We start from the raw sequence: 26768 nt of genomic DNA on the forward strand, positions 1-26768 counted from the left end.
CAAATGGAAGAATATAATAATGGGAATGAAAGAATACAATAAAGAATGAGCAGAGAAAGAGAGAGAGAGAGAGAGAGAGAGAGAGAGAGAGAGAGAGAGAGAGAGAGAGAGAGCAGCGTGAATAAACATGTAAACGAATGTGCGAGGAGCATGATATATATATATAAATTTCTAAATTTTTGTTTTAGAAAAAGTTTAGAAATTTAATTTTTGTCGTAAAATATTAATAAATAATGTTTTTATGTATCGAATTAATTTTAATCAATATGAAAATAATTTTTTTATTCGGTTAGAGAATATTCGTTTATAAAAATGCGCATTTGTTTTCATTATTACACGAAATTTGTAGCATGCATGTAAGTATGTATGTATGTATCGGGAAATAAATAAGTCGACTGTACCAGGCACACACACATGCAGGCAGGCACACGCGATCAATCGATCATACCAGTGCGCGGCAGATACTCATTGTCAGTCTCAGTCGCGCGTGTGTGTACGTACGCGTAACAAGAGATTACCGCAAAAGTACGCTCAACTGTTATAACGCGTTATAACGCGTTGAATTTAAGAAACGAGTGTTGTGTTTTTCCTCCCAATTGCAGCTAACCGTAGGTTGTTGTAGTATGGTTTTAATAGTGTGTCCACATAATGGGACGAAAATATAATTTTTGAGAGACACTTGCTCCTCTTTGCCCGCAGACTTTCTTTAAAAAGAATAAGGGTCAAAAGGTTAGTATATTTATATACCATAATTTTAGAAGGAATTGTTTTAATGTATACTGTATACTAATATGTTATAAGATATTATTTAATTTTATTTCCGTACAGTCTACACAAAAATATAAATATGATAATGTAATATTATATAAAATATAATATTCCAAATTTCTTTTTTTTAGATTATATCTTTAAAGCAATTCCTAAATAGAAAACAACATAAAGACTTTTGTATAAAAAATTGTAACATAAAATTAATCTTCAAATATTTAGAATTTAGAATGAGAATGGAATATTTAGAGAAAGAGAATTTAGAATACTGTATATACACACACATAAACGTACGCATTATATATGATACACATAGTATTTAACACTCATATAGTATTTTTGTTATAAATAAATGGACAGATATGAGTAAAAAAAGAAAGAGGAAGAGAGAGAGAGAGAGAGAGAGAGAGAGAGAGAGAGAGAGAGAGAGAGAGAGAGAGAGAGAGAGAGAGAGTAGGAATGAGTAAGCGAGGAAATGACTGTAAAACGATATATTGATTGATAATTCACATCAGTCATTAAACATTAGTGAATATAAAGTATCGCTACGGAAAAAAATATAACTATTGCCTTTTTTTTCTTACTTTTGGCATTTGTACAGACACTTGCTCAGTTACACTCGTATCTTCTTTCTCTCTTTGCCCACTCTTCTCTGTCTATCTTTTTCTCATCCGAGCATACTATTATATATGTGTGTTACATATTATCTACATATGTGTATATGTTTGTGTATATATGTAATAGTAACTTTTAATTTATTAAAATATCCTTAATCTTTTACTTATTTGTATATTGTACTGAAAATTGATTATATTTATTTTATAATAGTAATTGTGTCACAGTAATTTATTAGCCAGAGGCTATCAATTCGTGAGTTGGTTGTTGAAAGAAATATTTCCCACCAAATGCGTTTTGCATGCACGCTTTGGTAGAAGAATGTATCCCAGAAGCGATCAATTCGTGAGCTGGTTGTCGAAAGAAATATTTCCCAACAATTGCGTTTTGTATGTACGCTTTGGTTGAAGAATAATGTATCCCAGAAGCGATCAATCCGTGAACTGGTTGTCGAAAGAAATATTTCACACCAGATGCGATTCGAATGTGTGCTCTAGTTATTAAAAAAATATTTTATCCCAAAGGCGATTTTTATTCGTGAGCTGGTTGTTTTAAGAAATATTTCACACCAGATGCGATTTGAATGTGTGCTCTGCTTATTAAAAAAATATTTTATCCCAGAGACGATTTTAATTCGTGTGCTGGTTGGTTTAAAATGTATTTCATATGCGGTTTGTGGATGAATATTCTGGTTATTAAAAAACAGTTATTCCAGAAGAAATTTAAAGAAACTTCTTTTTTTGAAAGACTAAGTGTGCAATATCTGATATTCTTTCATATGATTGCAACCAATCATATATAGTAATAAAAACTTATAAATTATTGGAAGGAATTATTATTGATTATTGACGATATATTTTTTCTTTTTTTGATGATACCAAATTTCGCGTATATAATAGTCTATCAGTCTGTGTATATACAAGTTGGTAGCTAAAAAAAAAAATATATACATCTTCGTTATTAGAAGGCAATCCTTATAAGAAAAAATACTCCAAGGATGTAAAGAGTATGAGGAAACGGTTTTGTAATATTATAGCAAGCAACAAACTGTCTAAACTGTCTTTTTTAAAATGATAAGAAATTATGATTTAAAGAAATCTATCCCGATACTCGTATTGGCCAGAAAAAAGATGCCTCAATCTCGCTTGCAAATTATAATCGCAGATATGAAAATAATAAATAAGATATTTTGGTTGCGTTCTCATGAAAATGGGCGATAGAGAAAAGCCCTTTCTATATTATAAATATCTAAAATATTGTAACAATCACAAAATTGCACTGTTTTGCGGACAGAGAATTTATGTGTTTGCATTTATAAATATTTATATTAATATTTATATAAATGTAAATTTTAATATGTGTATACTTATGTCATAAGAATATACAAACATTCACATTTATAGTGAAGATGTTTATATACAAGGTGCGGCGCGGGAACTTCCTTATTTTAAAAAATCATAAAACAAAAAGTATTAGAGATATCATTTTAATTCTTTTTTTTTACATAGAGGTACATTTAAAGTTTTTTTTTATTTACTTCTTGAAAATGACATTTTGAAGGTGGCCTCCGTTCTGGTCAATACATTGGGAGAGTCGAAATCGGAAGTTTTGGTCCACTTTGCCCAGCATGTCTGCGTCGATGATGGCAATAGCAGCACGAATATTGTTTTTCAGCTCATCCAGGGTTTTTGTGTATATATATATATATATATATATATATATATATATATATATATATATACACAGGGTGTCCTAGACCACTCGTACATCCCTTTTCTTTCAAAAACTAAGCATTTTAGAGAAAAACGTTTTGAACAAAAATTGTATGGTTCTGAGGGGAACATAAGATGGTGTCATTGGTTTGACCTTGGATGGCATCGTTAAGGTCAAGTCAAGGATACCTTTAATTTCTTAAATGAGACCCCCTACTTTTTATTGCATATTCTTGTAGCTTATGTTGAGAGCTTCCCAAAACACTATAATAAAGTATTTTTTCATAAAGTACTTTTTGAGTTATTTTGTATTTTAATCTGACATATTTTGATATAAAAAATAAAATATTTCGTAAAATATTCAGTTTTCGATAATTCTACCGTAATATGATTCAAACTAGTCAACAAAGAACATTTTAACTTGAACAAACATTTTAAATATCTTCCTGTAGAAGCAATTGTATTTTATTAATAACGCATTTTGAAATGTCTGAAGGCATTCCTCAAAGACAAGCCTCGAGATATTTTGTGAAGAATTCGATTTTATCCACCTTTATAAAAACTTCATTTGTCGGTCTTGTTTGCTTCAACTCTGTCAAAATTGCTTCTTTTAAACTAGTGTCTATATTTTCAGCTGTTTTTGATTTCTCTGTAAAAATAAAACGATTAAAAATTTCTTTTTTTATGTAGCGCATAATAAAATATATATAAAATTATGTTATAAAATATGTTATACTAATTGACACGTTTTGGAGGTAAAGGTGAGTGAAGCAAAACTTCTGAATCTGAAGTAAATCTTGAACTATCTGTAACCAAAAAAAAAGGTAAAAAAAGAAACAAAATATGTAAGAAACAAAAATTTAATAATGTTACACATACTGCCACATTTTGTTCCTACTGACACTTCTTTTTTAATAATATCAGAATTTGCTAAATTTGGTCTGGCTACATAAAAAAAGGAATATTAAACAAATTAAAACAAAATATACAAAATATGAAATAAAAAAATTATCTATGTACTAGTATAAGCATTATTAGTAAATATTTTTGCTTACAATAAGAATTTTGTTTTGACTGAGATTTTAATAAACTATTTACTTTTTGGTGCTATTGATTGCTGTGAAATATTATTTCTTTCTTTGTTGCTTATACTAGGAACAGATGAAAAACTGAACTTTCCTTTTTCTTCTGCCGAGGGTGATGGCACATTTGGATGAACGTTTTCAATATTACTTTTAGTCTTAAAATTATAATTTTTACGACGAAAAATTTATAATTTTTTACAAAATTTTAATTTACATTATTTTGTTAAAAATGTATTATATACATAATTTTATATAAGTCATTATGATGTATATGTTTGAGAATTTGTATGTATTTAATATTACAATTAATTAGTCACTATACGTACTTCCTATAATTTATTGTTAGCGCCAAAGACGTAAACTTTCATATAATGGTCAATTGCTTTTTTTTTTTACAGCTGCACTGCCACTTGGAATATAAGTACATTGTAAAGTGTGTTCTTTTACGAAACAATCTCTTAAATTTTTCCATTTGGTCTGGCTTGTACCAGGAGCTGCATCTATGTAAATATTTAGAAAATTGTAAAATTTAATTTATTAAAGAATTACGTATTATTATTACATTAATATTGTATGATGATAATTATATACTGATACCTACCCAAATTATTATCTATTTCAGACCATAACATTTCTGTCATTGAGAGCCCTCTAAATTTATAAGGTACAAGGCAGCACAAGGATGTCCTTAGGACGTCCAAAGGGCATCCAGGACATACATGTAGGATATCCTCAGGATATCCCATTGTAATCCTCAGATCTCCTCTGGATGTCCTGAGGAAGAGTAAATGATAGCCGTATATTAACCTCTGGAGAATCCAGGGAGATCCTGTGGAACATCCTAAGGATTTTTATAGGATATGTTAGGGATATTTTTCGTATGTTTCAAGGAGCAAATTTTAAAATTTAAATATAAATTAAAATTATGTTTTGTTATTTACTGCCAATATTAAAAATCTAATATTAAAAATAGTTCACCGTTCTTTAATATTTGAGGCTTTCGTGCTGTACATGAATATTTTAGGTTTGGCTCCCGGGTTTGAATTGTGTAATATTTTCTAAACAATCCAATATCTGAATTCCCTATGTTGGGATTGCATCAGAAATTGAACTGATAGAAAATAATTACATTTGTAATTTCCTGTCAGTTGCTCTTTGCAAGCTTTATATAATTCTCATGACCAAATCTCAAATACGAGTTCGCGTGTCGCATAGCGGTAAACAAACGAACTAGCGGTTGAATACTATTGTTTGTAAAGTTTTTGGAATGTTGCGAACAGTAACATTTCTCATGAAATATTAAATAAATAATAATTTTGGATATATGAAAATGTGCGCATCAAATTCAATTATTAATATTAAACGAAATTAACGTTAACAATTAATTGCACATGTATATGTCCTCTGGAAATCCAAAAGACATCTAATATAATAGACAGGGCAGATATATCCTACAGACAACACAGTTATCCAGTGGACATTTATAGGACATTAATACTTATTATAATACTTAAGATTTCTAAATTATATAAAATAGCCGACACAACTAAAAATAATTATGTATGCATATTAAACTTTTATAAATATATTTATAATAATATCTTAAAACATCCTACAAATGTCCTGAACCGTCCTGGATATATTCAGGATGATCCTGAGGATGTTTTGTGCTGTCTGGGTATTGTTGAATTCCATAAGCTTTCTCTTTCAAACCCTGCTGCAATTAATGTTTCCACATAATTATTCTTATTATTAATACTATTTTCAATATTATCATATAAAGCAGAGCAATTATGCTCTCCGATGGGCACAACACTATTACAGTCTGGGCACCACTGTAAATAAAAGTTAGATCATTTTAAGTAACATCATTGTTTAATAATGTAGTATTATAATATGCATCTACAGCAATTACATTAAATAATTATACGTAAATCTCTTACATAATAAAAATAAATAACAATTATATTGTTATACATAATCTAAAATTGTGTATCGGTCAAAATTAACTTTATTTTATTCTATCTTAATAATAATGATCACATAAAAGTATTAATATTTTTTTTTTTTTTACTTACAATCTCGATATCACCCATTTTTATATTATAAATATTCTTACTAACTTGTTAATATATCTATTATCGGGGTAAAGATTTTTTTTATCCTGATTGGTGAATAAATGCTCTCAGCAGTTAACATCGTCAAGACACAACAGCCCTTCCTGTTTCCTATTATCACGCGTAAAAGTTGGATCCAGTTCAACTTTTTCCACGCGGCGGAAATTATATATTCATTATTTCCGGAAAAGCAAGCATTCGATTGGCCATCGCATCGCTTTATGCCGCGCGGCGAGCTTTACCGTGTCCTGTGTGCAGAAGCCATAAATTGTAAAGCGAGGTCCACCCTGCCTACCGGCGGGATGGGTGCGGGAGGGGGGTCAAAGGCCTCCCTTGCACTTCCCCGTGTGTGTGTGTGTGTGTGTGTGTGTGTGCGCGCGCGCGCGCGAGCGTGTTTCCTGTCCATGCATGTACTTTGGTATATTTCAAACTTTTTTTGTTAATAACTTTTTAATAAGCAACGAGCGACAATTAAATTAGAAAAAAAATTACTCAGAATTATATCCTTGACAACATATATCAAGGTCAAGGTCATTGGGGCTGGGTCCCCTTTTCGTTGTATTTGACCATGGCTCTTGCAGACCAGCGCGATGATGCGACGTGCAATGTCCAATGAGGATTTTATTTTTTCCGGAAAGCGAAGCTCTCATTGGATATCGTGCGTCGCGTTATCACGCTGGTCTACAAAAGCCATTACACGATGAAGATATGCGCAGGCGCAGTCAGCGCACATGGTTTTATAATCGTAATAGCCTAATAATTAACTACCAAATGTTATAATTAGACTACCAATCGCCAAACGATTGTCTTTCAGTTAAGACCAATTTGAACAAAATTGGTTGATTTAATAATATATTTGTTCGACTAACTTTACAGCTTCCAGTTAGCCATCCCCACTACCTAACCGCATATGTTTTTTTTACTTTTTGGATAAATTATGGACTACTAAACGTTGTAAATAAAGGATTTGTGACTACCTAACGATTCTGCATCGAATAACTTTGATTTAATTGATTAGACTAAAAATTAAAAATGTCCGGCTAACTTTACCCAATATTTTAATTATTTAATTAAAAAAACAACGATTGATCACCAAATGTTTTAATTAGGCTATCAATCATCACCAAACGACCACCAAACAATTAGATAATTTTAATTATTAAAAAGTTAAAAAGTTTATTGGTCCGGCTAACTTTACGGAGCTCGCTATGGCAGCGGGCAGCGTCTCAAAACTGGCATCATTGCATAAAACATGTCACATCATTATTCATGGCACGATGAGAGGAAAAAGACTGCAAGAGAACCTTCCTCTTCTTCCGATCTCGCGACCCATCGCGTCGAACAAAAGAAAGTCTAGTCGATAATCAATTTATAAGATCTTTGTAATTTAGCGAATAAATTGTAGTACATTCAGAGTGTGTGGGTCATTTATAGTAAGTAGTAAGCTAGTAACATAAGTTCTCATAAGGGCAACCTGCTTCCACCGGCTAAACCCCAGGGACGCCGAGAGCTAGGACTGATCTAGCGGATTCTAAGGAAATTACGTAAGGCACGGAACTAGGGGTTTTTACTAGATGTTAGATATAAGCAGGGTTGGGCAATTTAGCGCTGCGAATGGTTTCCTACGATTCCTACGTATAAAAACGTATAATACGTATAAAACGTATAAAATATATTATACATGGCAAAACTGTAAAGGCCGTATTACACTACGGTTTGCGGTTGAGGTTACCGTTGATGTTTGCGGATTGACCAATCAGAGCAAAGCAGCTTGTCGACTGATTGGTCAATCCGCAACTGTCAACCGTAACTCCAACCGCAAACCGCAACCAACCTCCTTAGTGAAATACAACCTTAAAAAGCGGGATTCTGATCTAATAAAGTAGTAAACAAGAAAAATAACCGAATACGGACGTGTTTAAAATATTATTTATTAAAAGAGTATCAAAAATAACGTAAATAAAGAAGGTAAATTAAATGTTATTGTCTATCCAAATAAATTGTTAGATATTGACAATTTCTTTTTATTTCTCTATATTTAAAAATGAAAGCAGCCAAAATGGAACAAGCCAAACGTGGGGTTAAACGTTCCCATTCTAATTCATATGAATTTACTCAATTCAATTGATTTGGTTTTAGCAAAATTTTTCTTTGGTTGCAACATATCTTTTAATGTTGTTGAATCCAATTTATTTAAGGACTTTATAAAACTTCTATATCCAGATTACAAAGTTCCATCCAGAAAAAAGCTTTCAAATCAATTGTTAGATTCACACCCAGACAGCACAAAACATCCTCAGGATCATCCTGAATATGTCCAGGACGGTTCAGGACATTTGTAGGATGTTTTAAGATATTATTATAAATATATTTATAAAAGTTTAATATGCATACATAATTATTTTTAGTTGTGTCGGCTATTTTATATAATTTAGAAATCTTAAGTATTATAATAAGTATTAATGTTCTATAAATGTCCACTGGATGTCTGTAGGATATATCTGCCCTGTCTATTATATTGGATGTCTTTTGGATTTCCAGAGGACATATACATGTGCAATTAATTGTTAACATTAATTTCGTTTAATATTAATAATTGAATTTGATGCGCACATTTTCATATATCCAAAATTATTATTTATTTAATATTTCATGAGAAATGTTACTGTTCGCAATATTCCAAAAACTTTACAAACAATAGTATTCAACCGCTAGTTCGTTTGTTTATCGCTATGCGACACGCAAACTCGTATTTGAGATTTGGTCATGAGAATTATATAAAGCTTGCAAAGAGCAACTGACAAGAAATTACAAATGTAATTATTTTTTATCAATTCAATCTCTGATGCAATCCCAACATAGGGAATTCAAATATTGGATTGTTTAGAAAATATTACACAACTCAAACCTGGGAGCCAAACCTAAAATATTCATGTACAGCACGAAAGCCTCAAATATTAAAGAACGGTGAACTATTTTTAATATTAGATTTTTAATATTGGCAGTAAATAACAAAACATAATTTTAATTCATATTTAAATTTTAAAATTTGCTCCTTGAAACATACGAAAAATATCCCTAGCATATCCTATAAAAATCCTTAGGATGTTCCACAGGATCTCCCTGGATTCTCCAGAGGTTAATATACGGCTATCATTTACTCTTCCTCAGGACATCCAGAGGAGATTTGAGGATTACAATGGGATATCCTGAGGATATCCTACATGTATGTCCTGGATGCCCTTTGGACGTCCTAAGGACATCCTTGTGCTGTCTGGGCAATGAAATAACTTCTAAAACCGTGAAAGACCATGAAACAGTGGGTGTATTGTTGATCGATGGTTGGAAGAATTCTGCTGCCAACATCAAACTGGTTGTCTGTACAATACATACAGTAATGGATAAGAATATGTATCTCAATTCATGGGACTTAACTGGCATAAAGGAAACAGGAGATGTATTAACAGAAATTGTGGATGAAGCAACGGAGATCGCTAAGAACAAATTCAACATCCGTATTTATGCCGTCGTATCAGACAATGCTTCTGCAATGATACTGATGGGTAAATCAGTTAATTTATGGAATGTGACTTGTGCAAGCCATAGCGATAATTTATTAGCAAAGTCCTTGGTCAACGCAAGATTTGTTGAATCTGTGAATCGTTTATTGAGAAAATTCAAACAGACAGGTCTAGAAAAAGAAGTCATAAAAGGTGGAGGACAAAAAATTGTTCTTACGTGCGAAACTCGATGGTGCAGCTACAGGAATGCATTTCGTTGTTGCTTATATAATTTATCGATAATGCGTCAAATAATAAAAGATCAGAAGATTACTATTAGGACTGAGTGTTCGGAAATATTATTTAGCAAGGACTTTGAAACAATATTTCAAGACTATATATTGATTTTTGATCCTGTGTGTGAACTTATTAATAAATGCCAACGGTCCGATAGCAACATCGCAGATGCTTGCGAAATGAGGTTCGAATTAACTATAACAACAGTTAATGATAACTACGAGAAAATAATAGAAGAGAGATTTAAAAAAGTCATAAGGCCATCAATTTTGACTGCCAACTTTTTATATTCTACTTATAAAGGTAGACGATTTATGCACATAGAGAAGTATCGATGTCAAGTCTATAATTTCCTTAGCAAAGAGTTGAACGTAGAAAACCTATGTGATCATCTTGGCATACAGGCTTTTCTTAATAATACAGATATATTTAAGATCTTGGATATTAAGAATCTTAAATCCCCTCATACGTACTGGTTTATGGCTGGCAAACAATACCCTAATCTTGCTGAATTAGTGGATAAATTAATGAAAATTCCAGCCTCTTCAGCTCAAATTGAGCGTTTATTTTCACATTGGTCTTTTGTTCATTCTGATATACGAAATCGGTTAATTGCTGAACGATCTCAGAAGTTAATAGAAATATATTATTCATTAAAGATGATGGATAAATGCGATGAATACGTTGTTAATGAATTCAATACTAATTAATATAAATAATTGAATTTTTATATACACGTTTTTATAAGATTTACACGAGAAATTTCCTAGAATTTTTACTAAATATATGTTCATGAATATAAAATAAGTAAATAAATTATTGTAAAGTTGATAATAAACTTGATATTTTGTACATAAAAAATATGCAGTTTTAATTTTTTATAAATTTCTTTAATAACTCAACAGTTTCCTTACAAACAACAAAACATTAAGAAAAGAAAGAACAAAAACAGTAAGAATATAAACTAGTTCAGACTAATTTTATAATCACAACTTTCTTGAACTATTAGATATTGTATTTTTGTCAATACCAAATAATAATGGTATACTTAATACTTTTAAAACTTTTTCTTTTTTTAATATTTGTCCGTTATATTTTCGTCTTGAAGCTTTAATCTATAATAAAGTTCAACGATTTTTTTACTATTATCGGGAGAGATATTATCGCAACAAACGGGCTGAAATTTCACCTGGGCAACAGAAGCTGGTATTTGTGTTAATTTTTTAGCAAAATTCGCCAGATTTGGATGTTTTCTACCTGCCAAATCCCAATATTTTTCGGAGTCTTCAATTTTATGTATTTCAATTTTTTCAAAAAGCTCTTTTTTTGAGTATTCGTAAAAATTATCCAATCCTCGATCATCCAAGACCGTCAACAGGTATTCAATTTCTACATTCCGTTCCGGATTATATTCAAATTTAAGTCCTCTATAAGACGGATGCAAACAATTCGTTAATATTGATATCGGTGATAGAATGGCACATATCTCATTATGGATCTCAGTCATACTATTGTCTCCCGCAACAATTGATTCAATTTGTAACTATTGTTCAATGATATCACACATAGTTGAACATGGACGTTGACATTTAGCAATAAGTGAACAAAAATGTTCACATAAAGAAATAATTTTTTCCAACTCTTTTTCAAAAGAAGTGGCGTTGGAAGAGGACAACACAGTGTCATCTGTATCAAGCAAAATCGTAATAATATCGTTTGGTATTCGAAATACATGTTCAGTAAGAATTTGTTTGAAGATAAGTTTATTCTTCAAGCAATTAATGAACATATCTTTAACTGAGAAAATGGACGCCTCATTATCTACTACTTCAAATTCGACTCCGCCACGATTTGTAATCTCTTCTTTTAATCGAGGAGTTTGAAAACCGTTCAATACACTTCGAACTTTTGAGATAAACGGAATAGTTTTGAATAAATTTACTATTTTCCTAGTAACTGTCTGGCACTTAAAAAACCAAGGATTATTAGATTTGCGATTTGCAGACATGCATAGATCATCGTCTGCGATAACCGCATATATGTCCACTTTGTATTTCTCCTTGGATATTTGCACTGCATCATGAACAATTTCCGTCACATCATTTGCAATTGACCAAATTTTAAGAAACGAATTTTCTCTTGATTTTCTGTGTACAATTCCAACGATATGTTTTGAATTAACCATTTGGCTCATCATGCTAGACGAAATCATCAATATTCCCTCTGATTGTTCACACATTAAGAGATCTGTCGTTAATTGATCATACACAGAATTTAAGAGAGTGTTGTTAATCGTACTTTTAGATGGATGTTCGTAAGCTGGTCTCAGTAACTTCACGAACTCCTTGAAATGAGTGGAATCCGAAACATTGAATAGAATGTTACATCCGCATAAAAATTTTATTAGACTACTGTCAATAGCTACCTTTTCTGCATAAGACATCTTGTCAACAAATTCGTCAATTCGTTTTCTTTTTTTGTTGGATGAAGCTTTCTTATTTTGGCCGTTATTATCAATGAGCCTCAGGACTGAACGTTTTGGTAGCTGAATTTGAATAGCATTTGACGATGAAGTGGCTGAAACATCTGTGATATAATACATGTTATTGAAAGATTTTTTATTTATTGATTAATATTTTCAGTACGTACGGAATCAGAATCAAGATGTACAGACGTGTTTATATCGCTTTCGTTGCAATTGACATTGATAATCTCTTCAAGTTCTTCATTACCAATTAACGGCTCTTGACAAGATTTTCTATAATAGCAAATTCAAAACAAAATTACAAATACAACTAACCAAAGACAAAGTTAAGTAAGTTCCAATGTTCATTGCATTTTACTTACCTGTGGTCTCTTAATCTGCTTTCAGCCGTATGACGAATTGTTTTTTTGCAAATCATGCAGTAAGCAAAAAGTTTTTTGCCTTCGTATTGTTTTTCATATTTTCTTTTTTCCCAGTATTTATGCAACGGTCTCCTCGATTCATGATTAATGCTTATACTTATGATTTGATTTTTGTCAATTGTATTGTCATTTGTCATTTTGTTTCGTATTTTTTTGATTTTTGGTTAAACTCGATTGCAAATGCGCACTATGGTGGCGCCACTTTACGAGGCGCCATATTATTATACATGGATGAAACCTATGGATGTATTATATCCATGTATGAAACCCATGTATAATATATTATGTATAATACGTGCTCAACCCTGGATATAAGGATATATGCATGCGCAAATATTCATGTGTGATTCAAGAGTAAAGTAATTCGTTATAGTCCGAACAGGTTATACACGAATTATTAAATATATTATTCTAAATACATATTATTTTATATGATTGCTCAACGTGTAACGCGAATACAGATCACGTTACGAGCGTTGACCGAACAAAGCGCTGACAACGCGAGCCACGCGCTAAGCCCGAGCGACCGTGCAATCATTTCATTGCGAAAACGCGGAAATCAGGTCAAGCGGAAGAAGGACATTGCGAAAATGCAATGTAGAAGTCCTACTTAAAGGCGAAATAAAAAGGAATAAAGAAGTTGCGAAAGTGCAAGCAAAGAAGTCCTACTTAGAACTTCTTAGCTTGCATCCGGATATTGCCAAAATCAAGCGACACGACACACAGCCTTGTCGCTAAACGATCCCCTCCCGGGAAGTCAAGGGGAGTTAATAAAAAGACCCACTGCTAACGAACGGCGGGCAGTCTTTACAATTAATATTACGCGGGTAGTTACAATAACTACCAAACGGGCAGTCTAGATCAATAATTTACATAACGCCCGCAATCTTTATTCCTTTACGCGAGTAATATCGCTAACAGCCGCGAGTGTCAAAGCGAGTGTCAATAGTTATAATAATATTGAATAGCCACGCAGTCGGCAGAAATATACACAAAGAAGCGAGAGGCGAGTCTCGAGACCGAAACTCGACTCTAGACACGCACACGACAAAATATCCGCGGTCGCGATACGCGACGCGAGCGAAAGTGCGGGAACATTGTAAATAAGCCAAACCACAAATAAAGCTGATATTTATCTATTTATTTAATGTGGAAAGTGTCTGAATTATTTAAATAAAGTTAGTGAAGTTCTCGGGCGGAGCCCGAATTCCTAAATTCCTTCCGGCAAACGATCCCAACTACCGTGCCTCTTCGGAGGCATAACAAATTAAATAATAAGAGTTAGAGAAATAATTAATAAGTTGAAGAAGAATATCATAATAAGAGAAGAAATTAGGAAAAAAATATCAATTATTTATAAGAATTAGAATTAGATAGAATTAAAATAGTTTTCGGGTTTTTAATTATGGAAAAGAGGTTTTTGATTAATATCGATACTAGATCTTACTATTTCATACAATCTTAAATTTTAATTTAAAGAGAAAGTCTAAGATATGGGGAAAATGCCAATCGAGGCTTTAATGCTCGATAACGTTGGAATTGTAGATGGTAGTGATGGGAGAGTGCCGATCTAGGACAAAAAATGCTCGATAACGATGGAAATTCGTGAAAAAAGGGTAGAGTGTCACCATCCATTTGGCATGTAATATTGCTCAAATATTGTAATGTTTGGAAATGGTACAAAAATATTTCATTAATATTTCAATTGTAATTTTACATCCGAAATATTTCAGAAATGTATCTGCATCATATGTTTTTTAAAATATTGCATTTGCAATATTTCTAAAATCTTTCAGAGAGTCCTTTTGTAACTAGTATTAAGGTTGTAGTTTATTTGCTTACCACTATGCGGCGCGCTATTTACTATCTATACCCGTATTCAAATTTTTGTTATGAGCGTATATAAAGCTTGCAAAATGCGGTTAATAATATTGTAATTATTTTCATCAGTTTAATTTCTGATGCAATTTCCGTACCGGAAAATTCAGATATTGAACTGATTTTTAGATAATCGGACAGATAAATGTCCGAGTTTCACTTATTCGAACAATTTTTGTCCTATTTTCACTTATTTGGACAATTTTTCTGTCCGAGTCAGTGAAAATCGTTCGTTTTTATCTGCTTAAAATATAAAACAGAAATTAACTTCCATATAAATAAAATCTCTAATTTTATAAATTAAATTATTTAAATTTATCTATAATATACAGGGTGTCCCATTTTAATCTCCTCAGAAAAATATCTCAAAAATCAAGCCCGGAAGAGAAAAATGTTTCAGACAAAAGTTATTTGGTTTTGAGGGGGCCATAAGATGGTACCATTGGTTTGATCTTGGAAAATCATTTGAAAGTCATATGAAGGTCAACTTTAAAATCTTAAATGGAAACCCCCATTTTTTATTTAGTATTCTTATAGCTGACATCGAGAGCTTTCCAAAACACTATAATAAAGTATTTTTTCATTAAGTACTTTTTGAGATATTTTATATTTAAATCTGACATATTTTAATATAAAAAATAAAATATTTCGTAAAATATTCAGTTTTCGATAATCTTACCGTAATACTTTTATGTACAGAATAATGAGACAAATTAATTAGTGCCAAAAAAAACAAATAATTGTTTAAAAAAATACATTGTAAATAATTTTCTTAAAAACAATTTTTTTTTTATACTAATTGATTTGTATCATTATTCTGTACATAGAAGTATTACGGTAAAATTATCGAAAACTGAATATTTTACGAAGTATTTTATTTTTTATATCAAAATATGTCAGATTTAAATATAAAATAACTCAAAAAGTACTTAATAAAAAAATACTTTATTATAGTGTTTTGGAAAGCTTTCGATGTCAGCTACAAGAATACTAAATAAAAAATGGGGGTTTCCATTTAAGATTTTAAAGTTGACCTTCATATGACCTTCAAATGATTTTTCAAGGTCAAATCATTGTCACCATCTTATGGCCCCCTCGAAACCAAACAACTTTGGTCTGAAACATTTTTCTCTTCCGGGCTTGGTTTTTGAGATATTTGCCTGAGGAGATTAAAATGGGACACCCTGTATATCACATAAATGTATGTTATTATATATTGTATTATTACTGTCAGTCAATTGATTTTAGTTTTGCCGTCAAACAAACTTTAGAAAATAACGTCTCGTGAATGTGACATATCGACATCATTTTCGGGTCTCATGAGAGACTAATTTAGAATGTCTAAGTGGTCATTTTGTGATCAAAATTTATCGTCATTATGACGTCAGTTTGCTACTTGGAATATGTTTCAGAAATATTTCTGTAATATTACCGAAATATTGCTGAAATATTTTAGCAAGATTGCATTTAAAATGATTGCGGACATTGAAACATTGCAGAAATGTTGCAGAAACGATCGTTAAATATTTCTGTAATATTATTGAAAGGTATAATATTTCAAATGGAATATTGCAGCAATGTATCAGAAATATTACATATCGAGTGAGCAAGGCAATGAAGTTCGGCAACTGGGTTTCAAGGATTGGACCACGTCCGAGAGACAACAGCAGTATAGGTTCTAAGCAAAATCTAAATTTGTTTAGTATTGATACTTAGGAATGTTTAAGTGATTGCAGGAAGATAAATTGTGGATTATTAAAGTTAACTAGAAAACTATTAGCAACGTGCTAATGCTTGATAGGGGTTTTTTTATTATTAAAAAGGGATGTAGGGATTAATATAATAAATAAGCTGTCAGTCAATTGTTGATTCTGAAATAAAATTTGAAACTATAAAGGGTGTTAATAATTGCAGGTACTTACTGTATTGTAACAAGTAATCCTTCTTTTAGCTCAATGTCCTTTGTATTTGCTTTAAGTCTTTCTTTCTCATATGCAAAGACCTTAGTTGTAGATGAAATAGGCTGGACTGATGTACGCAGGTATTATATATGCTCAAAGTCTTTATTCCGGACTTTTACACAAATTGAGCTTATGAACCTAACGCGAGACTGACTGAACTGGACTACCTAACTGACTGACAGTATAATAAAAGATGAAAGATACGCGGTTGTGCGTTGAAATGATCGGCAGGATCAGCCCACTGACACTCTTCTATATCACCTATACTGAACGGTGACAAAATAATGTCGCTGGCCACTCGTGGCGCTAGTAGAATACCTTGTTCGCTTCAACTTCAGAATTCAGAATTCGCGTTTCAATTATTTGTATGAGAGCGAAATATTTTTTTGAACAAATCATTTGTATATATTAGGGTAATTTGAAGTAAGTCGGCCAAGATATTCTACTAGCGCCACGTAGTGGGCGGCGACATTACGTAATCAGCTATAAGCTTCATGTGCCTTGTTCTTATATGTATATGTATAAATCCGTAGGCGGGACTGACTGCTGAGGGTGAAAATCTGCATCTTATATACTATTGAGAAGAAAGAGCGTTACGGACCGTGTGCAGATCGTTCTAAAAATTTAGTTTGCGTTCTAGAAATTCATTAAGGTGAAGATCTTCTACGGAAATCTATGATGAAAATATTTCTAAGTATTGCCTATCGATTAGCGGTAAATCCTTATCGATTGTTTATATTTTTGGTATCTACGTCGCGGATCTATCGAAGCCGCCGTGAATCTGCGCACCTGCTTATCGTTCGCTGTCTCGGATGGTTTTAAAATGTTAAAGCTATAGTATAATATGGAAAAACTATAGTATAATACGAAATCTATAATATAATATGGAAAAACTATAGTATAATACGAAAAACTATAGTGTAATACGAAAAACTATAGTGTAATATGGCAAAACTATAAGATAATATGAAAAGGCTGTATTAATATTATTAATTTTATGCAATCACTTGTTAAATTTGTTTCATGTCTGGTAGTTAATTTGGAAATTCAAGTTTTAATATTTCATGACTGAAAAGAGTTATTCCAGATAAATTGTTACTGATAATATGTACTATGTAATCCATGATTCCATAAATGTAAGTTTCTTAAATTTATATATTATTTACAATCGCATGGCTAAAGCTACTACTAAGCATATTAATTCATAGTATAGTGATAGTACATATAGTATAGTAAAGTCTCCCTTTATGGAAACGTTTTATAATAATTTGTTTTTAATTAGTTATCATGAAGGAGTGGCCTTCACTTGGACACAGTACAATTGGACACGGTGCAAATGGACGCGTTACAAATGGACATGAGATTGTGCACACGGTTCAATTGGACACAGTGCATTTGGACACAGTAATTTTGGATACAGTAGCTTTTGGACACATAAGAAAATACGCATCGTTTACTTGGACACCGCTCAATTGGACACTGTTCATTTGGACACCGTTCGTTTGGACACCGTTCATTTGTACACAGAAACATGCGCACTGTTTGTTTGAATATGTAACAGATGGAGAGAAATAAAAATCATTTTGGGAAAATATAATCAGTATTCTTATAACACTTTATACTGGTAAATCTATGTAAAATATGAAATCGTGAAAAGGAGATACATTTGAAGGTTATAATATCTGTCAAAATAAAATATATTCATACTTATATATCTCTGATACTGATGTCATTGCTTTTAGCACTTTGTTTAGCCTTTCGCATATTTGGATGTCATGCATGGATACAGTGGGTTCCGCCCCCCCTGCGGGGGGGCTCCACTTCCGGAAGATATAACCTAACCCAAACCTATTTCTTATTTAAAACAAAAATTTGGTGTGGATTACGTCGTATAACTTAAAACAAATTTTGGTGTCCAAACGAACGGTGTCCAAACGAACGGTGGGCAAATGAACGGTGTCCAAACGAACGGTGGGCAAATAACGGTGTCCAAACGAACGGTGTCCAAATGAACGGTGCGCATCTTTCTGTGTCCAAACGAACGGTGTCCAAATGAACAGTGTCCAATTGAGCGGTGTCCAAGTAAACGATGCGTATTTTCTTATGTGTCCAAAAGCTACTGTATCCAAAATTACTATGTCCAAATGCACTGTGTCCAATTGAACCGTGTGCAAAATCTCGTGTCCATTTGTAACGTGTCCATTTGCACCGTGTCCAATTATACTGTGTCCAAGTGCACCACTCCCATCATGAAGTTACCAAATTATTGTTCTTTATGTTATAATTAAAATTTGGATAATATTGATAGTTGATAATTATTAGCAAAGGATGTAAGAAAAATGTTTTTAACAAATTGTTATGTTTCCAGAGAGGCACGATAGTTGGGATCGTTTGCCGGAAGGAATTTGGGAATTTGGATTCCGCCCAAGTAGCTCACTGATTTTATTGTAGATAAAAATGACACCTTTGTAATCGGAATGAAAATATATATATCTATTTTATTCACAAATTGGCTTAATTACAAAGTTTCTGCACGTTGGATCGTATCGCAATAACGGATATCTGTGGGTATCTGGAGTCGAGTTTCAGTCGCGAGACTCACTTCTCGATCTTTCGTATTTATTTCTGCCGACTTTAATTTAATAGTTGCCCGTAATTAGCGTTATTGACTGCCCGTTCGATATTAATTGATTATTGAGACTGCCCATCGTTCGTTAGCGATAGTTCTTTTTATTATCTCCCCTTTGTTTCTCGAGAGGGGTCGTTTAGCGGCAGGGCCATGTGTCATGTCGCTCGATTTTGGCGGCAAAATCCGGATGCAAGCTAAGGAGTTTTAAGTAGGACTTCTTTGCTTGCATTTTCGCAATTTCCTTATTGCTTTTTATTTCGCTTTTAAGTAGGACTTCTATATTGCATTTTCGCAATTTCCTTATTCCGCTTGCCCTGATTTCCGCGTTTTCGTAATGAAGTGATTGCGCGGTCGCTCGGGCTTCGCGCGTGGCTCGCGTTGTCAGCGCTTTGCTCGGTCAACGCTAGAGAGAAGATATAATAGAGGGCGGGAGTCAGCTAAAAGAGTATCAGGCAATTAGAAAGAGACGAAGTCAAGTGACCTGGCTGTCCTTGTCTGTTAGCGCATGCGCAGAATAGAGCATACAGAGTCCGGAGAGCATATTAGCATAGTAAAAAATATTATAAAGTTATATTTAAAAGACAATTAATACAGATTTTTAAAAATCTAATAAATGTTTTGTTATGATAGAAAATCAGTTAAAATTTATTAAAAAACGTATTTTGCAATATATAAATAGACAAAAATTAAACCATAAATAAATGTAATAATTATAATTTTAAGTGTTAATAAACGTAAATTTTAATTTACATTCATAAATTATTTTAAAAATAAATTAGTTTCTTAATGATCAAATTATCAATTTCGATATATTTTAATCTTTAAAGAAATCACAAAAATTTTGTTTATATTACTGTACAAGTAAAATATATAATTAAATTCAATAAACGATTTGCATATGATCGAAATAATAAAGAAATACGAAAAATATATTGTTGACAAAAATCTTTATTATATATTTCTAGAGAGATTTTAATTATTTCCAAGGTTTTCTGTCAAACTCTCTCCTCTGTCCTTTCCAACTCTCCAAGTCCGCTCTGCTAATACTAAATATCAAAAACTGCGCCTGCGCGAATAGACAATGACAGCCAGGTCACTTGATTCTATCTCTTTCTAATCGTCTGATGTTTCCACTTACACGATTACCTATGGCCCCCGTCCTCTATTATATCTTCTCTCTGGCCAACGCTCGTAATGTAATCTGTATTCGCGTTACACGTTGAGCAATGCCTTACCGTATAAAATAATATATATCTAAAATAACATATATATCTAGTAATTAATGTATAGCCTTTTCGGGCTATAACAAAATTATTATTGCGCGCATTTTACGATTCCATAAAAAATAATGCGCATATTTCTTGTTACGTCCAGACTTGGGGAAGGATGAGTCGACGGCAGTGATGCCAGAAACGGGTCCCGCGGCTCACGGGTCAGCAATGGAAGGGATACCGCATACAAGCGCGAACCGCGTACATGTGCGCTCTGCGCTGCGCAAAACGCACATGTACGCGGTTCGCGCTTGTGTGCGTTATCCCTTCCATTGCTGACCCGTGAGCCGCGGGACCCGTTTCTGGCATCACCGGTCGACGGAAGGGCGTAACAACTATCTTTTATTATCCCGAAGTTTAAAGGTCTCGTGGCGTTTGGAATCGGGTCGAACGAACTGACAGGTCCGCAAAGCAGGTAAACGACTGAGTCGCTATTACACTGTTTTCGGAAGTTCGCTCGGCGGTCCCTTTTTGGTAAGAGAATTTAATTTCTTTTACGCGGGATAGGACCAAGTGCGATCTTTATCTAGGAACGAGTGGGGAATTAATAAAAGGTTTACTTGATTTTAATTAACAAAGTTTAAATTTATTCATTTTAAAATTAATGCTAGGTATACATGATAAAAAAAAAGAATAATAATAATAATAAAAATATAATGCTACTTGAGTTCTTAATATGTGCTGTGTGCATGTGTGTATGTGTTTAATTCGCGGGTGTTACACTAATACGGAGGGCATCAGTCAGAATGACGAGGGAAAGTTTCTACCGTTAAATTTTAGGTTCTGACTGGTTAATAAAATATAAAAATATATTTGATTTAAAAAAAAAATAAGATCAAGATCAATATGTATAAGTAAATAACCGTATATGTTAATAACGGTCGGAAATATAAAATTGGTCGCTCGCATACGTGTTAGGTTAAAACTTTCTAAGATTTATCGCCGGAACTGGTTAATGATTTAAAAGAATAAGACATTCTTCGGAAAATTTTGATTTAAATAAGAAACAAGACAAAAAGAAGGAAAAGAAAAATTATTCAATTAAACTTACTTTTTTAAATAGTAATTCAGGGAGGTGGTGAATTGGTACGGTGTTTCGCTCTGTATCTCATGTCGGCAGCCTGATGTTCGATTCGTGGTTGGCCTGGAGATGATGCCAAGTAAGGACACTGGTGGCACAAGTGCCTAACTTGCGAATTACAGTGCAAAAACATAGAGTGAGATTGCGTGAAGTTGAAGACGGGAAAAAAGTGGTTTCAATGTCTCTTCGAATCCCCTTTTTATAATTCTCTTTTCGGGGTGTATTCTAATTTCTAAGAGTGGGAATCTTCGAAGACTTCAACGAATTAAAAATTGTACCAGTGCCCCTTTTAGGCGGGGTGTTTCTCCTACTTTTCGAATTTTTACCCGTGGTGATCGTCGATTGGTGATCTCGATATCAGTTCAAGCCTCTTGAGCATTAGATTTCCCTTGCGCACGTGATCTGATTAGAAAAAGTCTTACTTCCTTATGATTATTTTTATCGATATTAATGTAGTTGTCGTTACTGAATATGTCGTCACAGAAGTTTCATCATTATTGATTTAGCTATTATACGTTTGTCAGATATTTTCTTAGAAGGAATTTTATTATCTTTTTGATATCAATTTATTCTTCCGCTGGAAAATTCTATTTCGAGGATATCTACTGATTTTTTATTTACTTTTAGGCGACCGGCGCAGTTTCGTCACCGGTCTCTTGCGTCTTTCCCACGGTTGCTCATAGATTTTGATATTGACAAGTGATTAAATGTTTAAAGAAATGCGTGGCGCAAGATGCTCCATTTACCGAACGACTCATTTTATCACCGACCGATTATCGTTGCCGCAATATTGCGAAAGGAAGGAATCGTGGAGTCGCCAGGACGTAACATCTTATTTTATTTATTTTAATTATATTTTTCACGTTTACGCAAAAATACTTATTATATATTCATCTACCAGGTATATAAATATGAAACCGGAATTTTTGTATAGAAAATACACGTTTATTGTATGAAAATGATAAAAAGTATTTTATTCGAAGTATTGCCCATTGCTAGCTATACATTTTTCCCATCTCTCTGACAATTTGTGGATGCCACGCCAAAAAAACTGTTGCTTCTTTGAGGCAAACCAGTCATCGAGCCGTTTTCGTACATTTTCGTAAGAAGTGAAGTGCTGCTCAGCAAGTGCGTGTCCCATCGATGCAAATAAGTAGTAATCGGATGGAGCCAAGTCTGGTGAGTAAGCCGCATGCGAAAGTATTTCCCAACTAAACGCCTCAATCGTTTCCTTGACCGGTTTTGCTGTGTGTGATGATGCATTATCATGACGCAAAATCACTTTGTGTTGTCTTTTTTGATATTCTGGTCGTTTTTCACGCAAAACTTGATTCAAATCGATCATTTGTTGTCGGTAGCGTCATCCTCATCCAACAATGTTTGCAATTCGCTGTCTTCAAACTTTTTCGGTGGTCTTCCACGTTCTTCGTTTCTCACGTCAAAATCGCCACTTTTGAATTTTTTAAACCACTCAAAGCACTGTGATTTACCAAGAGCATGCTCACCGTAAGCTTCGACAAGCATTCGATGCAATTCTGCAGCAGTTTTCTTCAAATGGTAACAGAAAATCAATGCTGTCCGCAAATCGTAGTTTCCAGGCACAAAATTCGACATGTTCAACGCTATTAAAAACTATGCTGTTGTATGAAACTTGTATTGTTGTGAGTTGAAAATCTTTATCAGATGTCAAAACAAGAAAATGGCGCCAATGACGCGGTTTGACGGTAACTACATTGACAGCTAGGGCCATCTATGAGCAAATTCCGGTTTCATATTTATATACCTGGTATATAATTGATTAAAGTCTTAAAGATGAAATATTAGTATCGCTGATTATGTTAAAGTTCGATCGCAAGCCCATTCTTAAGGTGCGAATTCATGGGACGCTCGTTTCAGCGTTGCATGTGGTCACGTGACGTCGACTCGACGCTAGCGTCAAGAAAAAAAAGCTGGATTTCCTCAGCTTCAGCGTCAAGCCGTACTGTTGGCTATATGGATGAGATTTTGCTTGTCCAGTGCAAAAAAATCTAAAATGGAATTTCGATATGTAAGTAAAATATTAATTATTTAATTAATTTAAGCTTTTATTTTGAATTAATAATTTTTTTATTATTAAAAAGCAAAATATAAAAAATGAGAAAATCAAAATATATTTCTTCTCATTGATTTAGATGAAACTCATATCATTGCATATTGTGATGAGTAGAATATGAAACTAAATAATTGAATTCATTATTTAATATTATAAAGAGAGTAATGAATTGAATAATGAATAAAAAATAATATTTTTTGAGGTTAAGAAGTTTATCAGAGAGTATCGGCATTATTGTATTTATTTGATACAAACTTTACTTTTAATTATCTTTTATTATCATGTTATATATGTTTAAATTCAGTTTGATTAATAGTTATTTCATTAAATAAGCTTGAAGTATATTATATTATATTACATTGCCATGTATTTTTATTCTATTGATCCAATGAATTCCCATCTTTGAAAATTTTTTAAATATTATTACATTAAAAATTTTATAATACTGAGCAACTATTCTAAATACCATTTTCTACTTATCAAAGTTCGCAGTAATATCAAGCTTTGTTTAAATTGAGGAGATACACAAAATTTGCGTATTTACCAAAATAAGTAACATATGATATTTTTAAGTCTGTAAATATAGAATAAAAAAATGTTACATATAGTAAAAGAATTGATTTAATAATATATATTATTTTTTATTTGTAGGATTATGAACTTGTTCAAACATGTGGAGTATGTGAAGAAATATGTGATCAAAAAGATATTAACACACATGGTTGCCTAGAAGGATATAATTCTTATACTGTTGATCCAAACACATTATATTTTTATCCATTAGCAGGTATGTGCAGGTATGTGTTGTATTTTTTTTCTCAATATTTATTTTCTTTCTATATTTACTGAAACAAATATTAATATTTTTTAGATGATGGAATAACTATCGTGAGACGAAGCGATATAAATAATGTGGAACAATTATGATTTTGTTTCATGATAACAATAGAAGTAAGTAAAAAAAGAATCTTTTTAAATAGAGAGATATCATTTTTTTTAAATAATTTTTTTAGATAATATTGTACACATAAGACAAAAGGAAACATTAAGAATTTCTGGACAACTTAAACAAATTAATTATAGCAAACGTCAAAAATTAAATGATAGCGCAAGAAACAAATTAAATTTTGATGATGAAGAATTATTAATTCTCGAAGTACAAAAATGCCCACCATTGTGGGATTATTCTTTACCTTTGGTGCAACGCAGATCTACAATAAGACAATGGTTATGGTCAGAAATAGCTGTGGCATTTAATGGTGAGTATAAAAATAATACGATAAACATCTAACAAAATAATAAATTTATATCCTTTGCAGGTAAAATAAGTGCAGAAGAAGCACAAAAAAGATTCAAGTCATTGCATGATACGTACCGTAAAATTATGCAATCAGAACAGCGAATGGGTGGATCTGGTAGAAGGGATACAGTCCAAAAATGGCCTCATTACCATTCGATAAGTTTTCTTAAAGACTCTTGTCTTCAAAAAATGTAAGCATAAATATATATTAAATAATTATATGAATATAAAAATTTATTAAATAATTATATGAATTATATATTAAAGTATTATAAACATTACAGCATGGTGTCTAATATAAATAATGAGGATAATTCAAATTCATCGTTAATGATGAAAATAATGCAGAAAGCCTCCGAACAGGTACAATTGAAACATGTCAAATTATTATTAAAAATAATTTAAAAAACTATTAAAAATAATTGAAAAAATTTTTATATTTTAGATTCCAATAAAGGAAAACGAAAAAAAAGTGATACTTCTAGTGCAGTGCTCGGATTTAGTTGCACATTTCGGCCCGATTCCGTGGCTCACGCCTATTGCCCCCCACTCACCGCTCGTGCGTTAGCGACAAGTCGCCAGATACGCGTAACTAAGGAGCGCGACGCTTTGTCTCAGCAGCGTTCGTATGTAAGAATGCCCAAATATAATAAATAAGACAATATTTTTTTAAATGCACCGCGTAAATTATCAAAATTCTAAAAGTTTTCTTCAATATTTTATATTTCATTGATATAAAATATTGAAGAAAAACTTTTAATTATAGAGAAGTATTGTCTTATTATTATATTTGGGCATTCTTATATACGGACGCTCATGAAACAAAGCGTCGCGCTCTTTAGTTACGCATATCTGGCGACTCGTCGCTAACGTACGAGCGGTGAGTGGGGGGCAATAGGCGTGAGCCACGGAATCGGGCCGAAATGTGCAACTAAATCCGAGCACTGTTCTAGTGCAATAGAAAGAATGGTGGATGCTATGTGTAAAGAAGATAGAATAGTTCTTCCTGCGCCACCAGAACCTGACGAAATGGATTCTTTTTTAAGTTTAGTGGGATTTAGGTTAAAGAAAATGTCATCAAGGACTAGGTTTGAAACAATGCAAAAAATATTACAGTTAACCTATGATATAATTATCCAAGAAAACATTAATGAATAACGTTTTATTTAAAAGCAACATTCAATAAGATATTTTTTTTCCTTTGGAACAGCATATTTTTTTTAAACATTGGTTAAAATTTAATATTTTCTTTTATTTTTAAAAAATTATTTTTTTGTTTTTAATTTAAAAATGTTTTATTTGTATTAAATATTTATATTACAGTTAATGTATAAAATAAGTATAAAATGTTTAAAATGTTGAAATAGATATTTAAATGTTTCTAAATAAAATAAGTTGAATAATTAGTTATCAGAAGTTTTATTTTATTTCTACAAAAAATGATAATTAAACATTATTAATTTGCCATGGTACAGCTCCTTCGGTATTAAAATAATTGCAAAAGTTTTCACGAATTTTGATTGCGTTTCGCGTACTATTATTATTACCACATGTA

At 32.3% G+C, this 26768-nt stretch overlaps 1 protein-coding gene and 1 pseudogene across 1 annotated transcript in view; one reads left to right on the top strand and one right to left on the bottom strand.

The window, feature by feature from the left end:
- LOC138933568 (uncharacterized) overlaps nucleotides 1-26415 on the top strand; it is a 33121-nt gene extending 6706 nt beyond the window's left edge. The window contains exons 4-11 of the mRNA XM_070296386.1: nucleotides 22449-23868; nucleotides 24565-24700; nucleotides 24785-24835; nucleotides 24927-25172; nucleotides 25233-25404; nucleotides 25498-25576; nucleotides 25659-25776; nucleotides 26112-26415. Of these exons, the coding sequence (XP_070152487.1) occupies nucleotides 23818-23868; nucleotides 24565-24700; nucleotides 24785-24835; nucleotides 24927-25172; nucleotides 25233-25404; nucleotides 25498-25576; nucleotides 25659-25776; nucleotides 26112-26371 (1113 nt within the window). The 5' untranslated portion in view covers nucleotides 22449-23817 and the 3' untranslated portion in view covers nucleotides 26372-26415. The remainder of the gene's footprint in view (nucleotides 1-22448; nucleotides 23869-24564; nucleotides 24701-24784; nucleotides 24836-24926; nucleotides 25173-25232; nucleotides 25405-25497; nucleotides 25577-25658; nucleotides 25777-26111) is intronic.
- On the bottom strand, nucleotides 3530-6276 carry LOC138933567 (uncharacterized; annotated as a pseudogene).
- Nucleotides 26416-26768: the final 353 nt, after the last annotated feature.

The sequence above is a fragment of the Polyergus mexicanus genome, unplaced genomic scaffold, assembly GCF_030449975.1.
Source record: "Polyergus mexicanus isolate NDT 795.1 unplaced genomic scaffold, iyPolMexi1.0 SCAF_5, whole genome shotgun sequence".
Classification (NCBI taxonomy): domain Eukaryota; kingdom Metazoa; phylum Arthropoda; class Insecta; order Hymenoptera; family Formicidae; genus Polyergus; species Polyergus mexicanus.